The 8,993-nt window shown below is 49.8% G+C and overlaps 1 protein-coding gene across 4 annotated transcripts in view; it reads right to left on the bottom strand.

The window, feature by feature from the left end:
- BRD3 (bromodomain containing 3) overlaps positions 1-8,993 on the bottom strand; it is a 65,733-nt gene that overhangs the window by 46,272 nt on the left and 10,468 nt on the right. For all 4 annotated transcript variants that reach the window (XM_015406743.1, XM_015406744.1, XM_015406745.1 and 1 more), the window contains exon 2: positions 2,115-2,478. In XM_015406743.1, the coding sequence (XP_015262229.1) occupies positions 2,115-2,315 (201 nt within the window). In that variant the 5' untranslated portion in view covers positions 2,316-2,478. The remainder of the gene's footprint in view (positions 1-2,114; positions 2,479-8,993) is intronic.

Below are 8,993 nucleotides of genomic sequence, written 5' to 3'. Positions count from 1 at the left end.
TACAAGCTTGCGGAGATCAGGCTTGGGAGGAAACACGGGTTCCACACACTTAAAGGGAGAGAGATGGGTGGCTGTGGGTGTTGGGGGTGGGGCTTCCCCCGCCGGCCATCTGGCCGGCGGCGGGGGGAACCTTCCCCCAAAACGGGGGACCCCTGGCAAACTGGGTTTTTTGGCAACCCTACTTCAATGCCTGGCCCCACTCTGGTTCTAGGGCTTTGCCAGAGAAGGCCCAAAGCACCCTCCCTGCTCTCAGGGCAACTCCCTTCTCGGCCAGAGCAGGCCCTGACATACGACTGAATATGAGTTGTGAAGAACCCAGGCAGAGTGCACGACAAACAGTTTTTTAAACAAATACGGCCGTTAAGTAAAGAGGAGACGAGTTATTAAAATGCGGCGGAAATGAATTAAAACAGGGACTCTACCACTACACAGGGCGAAACTCACAAGGAAAGAAGCTGGCGGGAACACAAGCAGCCCTCCTGCCCACAACTGCCTCCTTTAGTTCCTACTCTGTTTCAAGCGCCCTGCCCTGGATGGGCCAGGACAGCCTGATCTCGGAAGCTAAGCAGGGCCGGCTCTGGTCAGTCCTTGGAGGGGAGGCCACCCAGGAGGAAGTCCCAGGGCTGCTGTGCAGAGGCAGGCCCAGTGGCAGAGGCCGCCTCCGAGTGTCCCTTGCCTCGGAGACCCCACGAGGGGTCACCACAAGTGGGCTGCGACTTGGCGGCACTTTCCTCCACCACCACTACGTCAAGGCGCCCAGCAGACCAGAGGCTCAGCTTCCAGGGAGCGCCCCCCCCTCCTCTGTGCATATCTGCTCTCTGGTAACCCTTTCCCCCTCCATTTCCCCCCAGCCCAGGCATGAAGCTCAAAAAGCTGCCTGGGAAATGTAGGCCTATTGCACAATTTACACAAGGTCTCAGGCCTTGAGGAAGAAATAATAATAATAATAATAAGAGATTGGATTTATACCCCATGGTCCTTCACTTGGAGTCTCAGGGCGGCTTACAAACTCCTTTCCCTTCCCTCCCCACAACAGACACCCTGTGAGGTGGGTGGGGCTGAGAGAACTCGACAGAAACGGCTCTTTTTCAAGGACAGCTCTTATCAGAACTATGGCTTGCCCAAGGTCATCCAGCAGGTGCAAGTGGAGGAGTGGGGAATCAAACCCGGTTCTCCCAGATTAGAGTCCGCACACTTAACCACTACACCAAACTGGCTTCCTACAGGCGGCTCATCCTCATCCTTCAGCCCAGGATCGTGACCGGGGGAGGGGGAATCATAAAGGTGAGGAAATCTGATGGTGTCTGACATGTCAGAATCCTGAGGGTCAGCTGTGTTGGTCTGAAGCAGCAGAACATATTTAGAGTCCAGTTGGGCACCCTTAAGGCTAACCAAGGTTTATTCAAGGTATGAGTGAATTTCGTGTGCACATTTTCAAATTGAAATGTCAGGATCCTGCTACACACACAGCCTGTTAAAACGCTCTTTAGTCTTGTGTAAGCATAATGCCTTACCAGAGCTTGTTGACTTAATCCTGGTTAAGATGCCAAACTCACTAAGACATCCTAGTTAACTTGCCAAGCTGAATGCCCACTCCCAAAGGGTGTGCAAAGGGAAATGCGCTTGTCACTTTGTAAGCAGACAGTACAGAGGTGCAGAGTCTCACCCCCTAACCATGCTCTCAGTGCGTGGAATGCTTCACTGTGGTTGATGCAAAAATTTCAATTTCACACCTTCGCACGAAGAGAGGAAACTGCCTTAGACCAAGTCAGACCATTGGTCTGTCAAGGTCGGTAGTGCCTGTTTTGAGTGGCAGCAGCTCTCCAGAACCTAGGCAGAGATCCCTAATATGACTTGCTACCGGATCCTTTTTTAAAAACCGGAGATGCTGGAGACTGAATCTGTGACCTTCTGCCTGCAGACCAGACAACACTTCCACGGAGCTATGGACCTATCCCCTGGTAATGCCTGCAATGAATCTTAAGGCACAGATTAATATTCAGATTTAACACTTACCCACCATTAAGGAAAGCAAACAATGATAATCATAACATTTGTAGAGGGTCTCAAAAGCGGGAGAAACAGACCAAAATGAAACCACGAGCAATACTCACTGGCAAATTCAACTTAATTGCATCCACTGGTTGGTAGAAGGGCCATGCAAACTGATGCTTCCACAGAGTCTTCACCACAACATTTTGCATGTATTGCAGCTGGTTGGTCTTCCTTCCGGGTTTGTTGGGGTTGGTGAACTCTGGGGGAGGAGGGTTGACAGGGCCCTGGGGCGCCTGGATCGCAGATGTGATGGTGGACATTTTCTCCTGCGTCTGCGTCTCACTTGTGGTCAAGCCGACAACAACAGCCAGCGCAAAGGAAAGGTCTGGCTTCTTTTAAGATCCCTGAATGGGACTGACATCCCATTTCCAGGGACGGACCATGCAGCCTGAGTGGGAGGGGGAGAGCGGAGTGCTGAGATTTCTGTAAGAGGAAGGAGCAAAAGAAAGAGAGTTGAATAACAAAGGAAAAGACCCTCCAGTCATATCACATTCTGCTGGCACTGAAGGGGGTGCCCAGAGGGAAAGCATATTAGCCCGTTTCACTGGTACCGGCTACCTCCACAAGTTGAGACCTTTAGAAGGGGAAAGAAAGAACAGTGGCGGAAGTGTACATTTGCAGCACCAGCACCCGAGGTTTCGACCAGAAGGCCTGAAAATCAGACCCCGATTCCATACTCCTGGTGTTAACAATGGTGCTAAGTCAAGACAAGGCCAGGTGGAGCCCATCTGGGGGCTCGCCAAAACACCAGTCCCACCTTGTGCCTGTGTTACAACTCTCAGACCTGCCCACTAGGCTGGCCCTCTGTGCTTCCAGGCGGATTCCTTTCTGCTCTGGGGACCTGTTGGGGCGGGATCTTGCCAGCCAGCACTTAAAACTTGGGCACCCAGCAAGCAGCCTACAGCAGGGACGGAGCCACTCCTGCTGGAAGGCTGGGATGCACGCGCACAAGAGATGGGAAACGTCCAGAAATATTGAAGCCGTGGGGGTGGGGGAGGGAATGGAAATTTGGATAAAATATTTAAATACATGCAGTATTTATTTTCCTGTCAAACCTAAACATATTTTATTGCTTTACCAGCATTAGATGCATCATTCAGAATGTAATTAGTATATAAAATTACACTATTCTGCATATTTATGGAATTCAAAAGTATAAAAGCCTTAATTTTCTACAAGTAGGGTTGCCAGGTCTGGGTTGGGAAATACCTGGAGACTTTGGGGGTGGTGCCGGGAGAGGGCGGGGTTTGGGGAGGGGAGGGGCCTCAGCATGGCCCAATGCCACAGAGTCCACCCTTCAAAGCAGCCATTTTCTTCAGGGGAGCTGATCTCTGCCAGCTGGAGATCAGTTGCAAAAGTGGGAGATTCCCAGGCCCCACCTGCAGACTGGCAACCCTATCTACAAGAAAAATTGTAAATATACCCAATTTTTGAGTGAGAGCTGCAAACTGTTGGACCCGATACTGCCACATCATTTGATAGGCAGGAAAAATTGAATGTTGAAAGTAAAAAAACAAATCTTGTAGTAAACCAAAAGTGCATTATTTGGACAGAAACAGTCTCACACAGTCATAATCGAGCTAACAGTATATTTGAATATCAGTAAAAGTTTACAGTTTTTAAAACTCTGAAATCTTCAATAATGCATAACGATCACTGGCAGTCTTCAAGCAGCGTCTGGACAAACCCTTGTCAGGGATGCTCTCGGCTGGTCCTGCACTGAGCAGGGGGGCTGGACTAGGTGGCCTCTGTGGCCCCTTCCGACTCTGGGATTCTGAGATGGCCTCTGTGACCCCTTCCGACTCTGGGATTCTACGATTCTATCAAACACCCTAGCTTATTAACGGTTGCAAAAATTATGCACATTTAAACAATGAACATATTTGTGAATACACACACACACATACATAGAAATTATTAAGTATAAACAAATCAGATTTGAGAAAGATTGGTTAAAAGTTGGGAAATCCCAGAAGGTGCCTGAATGCACCACAATGTTGTGGGGAAGCACAAAATAAACCCGTTCCCCAACAGATGTGAGCCCCCAGGGCAGATAACCTGCATGGGAATGGTCGGCTGCATATCCCAGGTCACGTTACTGTCATCACCGCATCCCTTTAATCTAAACATTCCAATTTTTTCTCAAAGTCAAGGCACCAATGCTGGCGAGGTTCCACAGGTCATCACCAGCAACCATGAAATTCTTCCAGCATCTACCTGCTAAGTCCCAGTATGATGAAAGGGACTCCCCCCCCCTCACACACACACACACAAATCCTCTGTACAACTCTTCAGGTGGGAGAAAGATCTCTTTGCTCCTCTGAAAGCTTCTACCTAGAATGAGAGTTTGTTGGTCCTTAAGGTGAGCCCACCGGACTCAAACTTTGTTCTGCTGCTTCAGACCAACACGGCTGCCCCCCCCCCCCCCGGACCTTTTCCCCTCTTTTTGCTCTCAGTAGAGCACTGTGAACCCTCTTCTCTCACACACGTACAACTTTTGTGAAAACAAGTCTCTTTTTCTTAGGAGTGAAACTCTGAGCATAACTTAAGCACACCACAATTAGAGCACCTGAGACATCTGAGGCGTTTAGTTTGGCCGTTAGACATGCACAACCCCAACAGTTGGGCATATAATGAGATAATACGCTCTTGCAGCCAAATGGAGGATCTGGAAATCTGATTTGCTTATCGTATCAAAGTGTTTATACTGAAAAACAGCAACCTTACACTAATTTTTTAAAGTTAAACATGTGTGACCATCATCTAGATAAATGACTGGTTCTGAAACACTGATGAGATAATAAAACAGATGCAACTAAAATATACCTGATGTGTATTTATTACCTTTCTAAAGCAAGATCAGAAGGCCAAATTTAACTCTTAATCTCTATTAAAACTCAATAAATCTAACATTTCTGTAATGGTTTTAATTAGCTGTCAAAGATAAAAGAAAAACCTTGTGCAATCAGCCATGACCAACAGATGAACCTGAGTTCACTTCTATGTGAAAACATGCATGATCAGCAAGGAAATTTGCGATGTAACCAAAATCCTGCTACAGGGTGAGCCATACCAGACCTTGATGCTGGGCTGCCAATGGGGAGAAAGGGTCTGGGGGGGACAAGATTCAGGGACCCCACCCCCAAGTCGGCAGGAGGGCCCTTGAAGCCAGTGTCAGGATGCACTCAGCCAAAGGTCTTTCCATTTATTTTTAAAATGCAGCTCTGGCTGCAGCCACTAAGAGCACAGAGAAGCCTAAGCACAGTAAAAGGCACTCTGCTACGGGTTAGGCTCGCCTTCTCCAAGACTGAAGCAAACTCGCCTAACAGATGATGCTAACACGATCATCAACCAAGCCAGCACTGAAGCAAGTCAAGACAGCATGCCGATGGCTGATACAATAATTGTCAGCCTGAAAGTCATTTTCTCCAAAAGTTGAGCCTCTCTCTCTTCCTTTCCTTGCAGCCACGCTCAGCCAGATGACCTTGCAAAAGAGTAGTTAGGGTGTTGCCGCAAGATAAAGCAAACTTTCCCCCTCTTTTCCTTAATTTCTCTCCCTCTTTTCCAACCTTTGTGGACATTATGAACCGGGGGGGGGGGGGGTTAATATTTCCCCATAATCTAACCAAGTAGTAAAAGGATGCTTCCCCTTTTCTCCACCCTTCACAGGCATGGGAATGGAATATTCATCTGTTACAGTGGTTACATGTGTGGAACAGAAGTTGGACCTTCCAGGGCAGGCACTGAATTGTTATCATTATTATGTTTACAATGTGTGAGGGGGGGGGGGGGAGGGTTAATATTTCCCCATAATCTAACCAAGTAGTAAAAGGATGCTTCCCCTTTTCTCCACCCTTCACAGGCATGGGAATGGAATATTCATCTGTTACAGTGGTTACATGTGTGGAACAGAAGTTGGACCTCCCAGGGCAGGCACTGAATTGTTATCATTATTATTGCGTTGGTGGAAGATCTAACAGCCCTTTGTAAAGGCTACTTTGCTATACGACAACTAATGTCACCTTTCAAATAGCATTATTACATTTATAACAAATAACATACCCAGTCTTTCTACGCAAGGGAGACCCAGACATGCACTGTTCTGTACTCCATTTTATCCGCACAACAACCCTGTGAGGTAGGTCTGGCAGAGTGTGTCACCTAGCAACCTTCCATGGCGGGCTGGGGATCTGAGTATTACAGACACGTGACAGGTTGCTTAAAAGCTCTCTTATTATATGTTGCCTGTCATGAAGATAACCTGGTTCAGGGCGTTCCCGTTCCCTTCGTTTTGGGCACTGCAACTTCCATCATCATTCCGGGGTTGGTGGCCAGTTTCCAAGCACGGAGCGTTATTTTCTGATGAGTTACGCGGCCACAAACAGAGACCCTTCGCTTCCACTGCCAATAGCCCGGGGCGGTGGTGGTTTGTCTCACCTGGGCCAGGATTTCCCCATGCCTTCCCATTTTGGCCTGGGGATTCCCACAATCCTCCTGAAGCTGGTGGCCAATTCTGAGCCGCCTAGCTTCACTCTCTGATGAGTTATCCCCGCCAGCGTGGGTTAGAGGTTAAAGCCCAGGACTTGGATCTGGGACACCCAGGTTCAGATCCCCGCTCTGCAGTGGGAGCTTGCTGGGTGACCTTGGGCCAGTCACCCGCTCCCGGCCTAACCTACCTCACAGGGTTGCCGTGAGGATAAAAATGGAGGAGAAGAAAAGAGCATGCGCCACTTTGGGTCCCCACTGGGGAGAAAAGTGGGATAGAAGTAAAATTAGGTAAACAAACAGTGGGACAGACAGGCCGATTATTTTATCCATGGTGACAGCAACCCAAGGGAGGCCCACGGTGGCTCTCGGCAGCCCTGCCTTGACCTAGTGAGCCACCCAATGATGGCATCTGGCTCCATTACAGCTCCCACCACTGTTTGGAGGAGGGGGTTAGAGCATGGCTTCTTTGAGAGGCAGAGTCCTCCACCCACCCAAAACGCAGGAAGTTTCCATTTTCCAGATACTCATGTTTGCAAGTGCGTGGAATGTCACAGAAAAAAACGCCTCCTGTTGTGAGTGAGAATGCCTGCCCTCTCAGGGAGGGGCCATGCTCAGCGCGAGAGCCACTGGTTGGCATGCTGAAGGGGAGGAGGAGGAGGAGGACTTATGCCCCACCCTTCACCACTCAGGGTCTCAGAGCCGCTTACAATCTCCTTCCCCTTCCTCTCCCCACAACAGACAGACTCCCTGTGAGGTAGGTGGGGCTGAGAGAGCTCTGAGAGAACTGTGAATGACCCAAGGTCACCCACCCGGCTGCATGTGGAGGAGGAGTGGGGAATCAAACCCGGTGCTCCAGCTTAGAGTCCGCTCTTGACCACTACACCAAACTGGCTTTCTCTGCCCGAGACCCTGGAGAGCTGCTGTCCATCCCAGTAGACAACGTTGACCTTGATGGACTAAGGGTCTGATTCAGGATAAGGCAACTTCATGTGCTCTGAATGACCCCCCCCCCGGTCCCTGAAACGTCTTGCTGCACTCTTGCTCTGGATGCAGACGCTTCGGGTGAAGGGGGGGCTTCAGAGCACCACCCCTTGCTGCGGGCTGGGACCATGCTTCTCACAGCGACACCTCCGCCTCACAGACAGGGGCAGGCTCCAGCCCAGGGAAGAGGCCTGCCCCTCCGCTAGCCGCCTCAGAGAGGCCTCGGGGCACACCCCTCGGAGATCACAGGCCGCCCACAAGGCACGCCTTACACACTCCAGGTTGAGGGCAATGTTCCCTCTAAGCTGTGGAATCTTGTGAGCAAGAATTCTACTTGGTGAGCACCTGGCATTAAAGTTGTGAGCGAGCAATTTGGCTACTGCATAAATCAGTTTGCTCTGGAGCCCTCCTCCCTGAGCTAAGACAGAAATGTGTGAGCCGGAGGCTAAAAAACTGTGAGCTAGCTCACACTCACTCAGCTTAGGGGGAACACTGGTTGAAGGCACAGGGTGCAGAGAGTGGACTGGGGGAACTTTTTCTCTCTGCCCCATAATGCTAAAACTTCACAGACACACAATAAAGCTGATGGGGAATAGATGGGGGGGGGGAGAGACTCCTTGGTTCAATCAGTAACTTGTGGAACTAACTCCCCTGCCACAAGACGTAATGAGGGCCGCTAGTCAGCTGGCTATCAAAAGGGGGAGAGCCCCGTCAAGGGCTATTAGTCTAGTCTTTTGAAGCGGCTGCTTAAGCAATGGTGGAGGCTGTAAAAAACCAAAACATGCTAACTGTAACCAACACCAGGCTTCTAAACTACTGATAGCGGAGACACCTCCTCCTTCCCGAATCAAAACTGGGAGTGCAGTGAAAACGTTTCCTTTGGAAGCTCACTCTCTCCCACTTTTGCTGTCTGAGTCACTGATCTGGGCTTACTCCTCTGAGAACAGGTAACATTGCAGAATCATAGAGAAGGACCAACAGGGCAATCCAAAACCAGCGGGCTGAGGACAGCACTGCCGGTCATGCCCTGTGCACGACAGGATTTCTGAGCTCAGCTAAGGCTGACTTTGAGGAAGTGGCCACGGCACAATTCACACAGCAGCAACACTGGGGTTTAGCAGTTTAGCTGGAGCTCACGGAAGCCTGCTGCTGTTTACTTGGGACACGATGCCAGCTGCTACAGCCCAGGTCGGCAACTGATGACTTCCGAGAGAGAGATTCCAGCCGAGACTGTCTGAATGGCAAACAGGTGATCGAGTTCTGTGGGGTGGTCAGGAAACATCCTCCAGACCTTATAGCAGTGGTCCCCAACAGGGTGCCTGTGGGCGCCTTGGCTCCTGCTATCCCCTTTCCTGATGCTGTCCCACACAGAATACGTCACAGTAACCAAGGCAAGGTAAAGAAAACAATTTAAAATGAAGCATGTATTAATTAACCAACCATCCATAACCAGCAGCTGCAGAATTACT

Source organism: Gekko japonicus, unplaced genomic scaffold (genome assembly GCF_001447785.1).
Source record: "Gekko japonicus isolate JY-2015 unplaced genomic scaffold, Gekko_japonicus_V1.1 scaffold427, whole genome shotgun sequence".
NCBI lineage: Eukaryota > Metazoa > Chordata > Lepidosauria > Squamata > Gekkonidae > Gekko > Gekko japonicus.
This window is presented reverse-complemented; position numbering and strand designations above follow the sequence as displayed.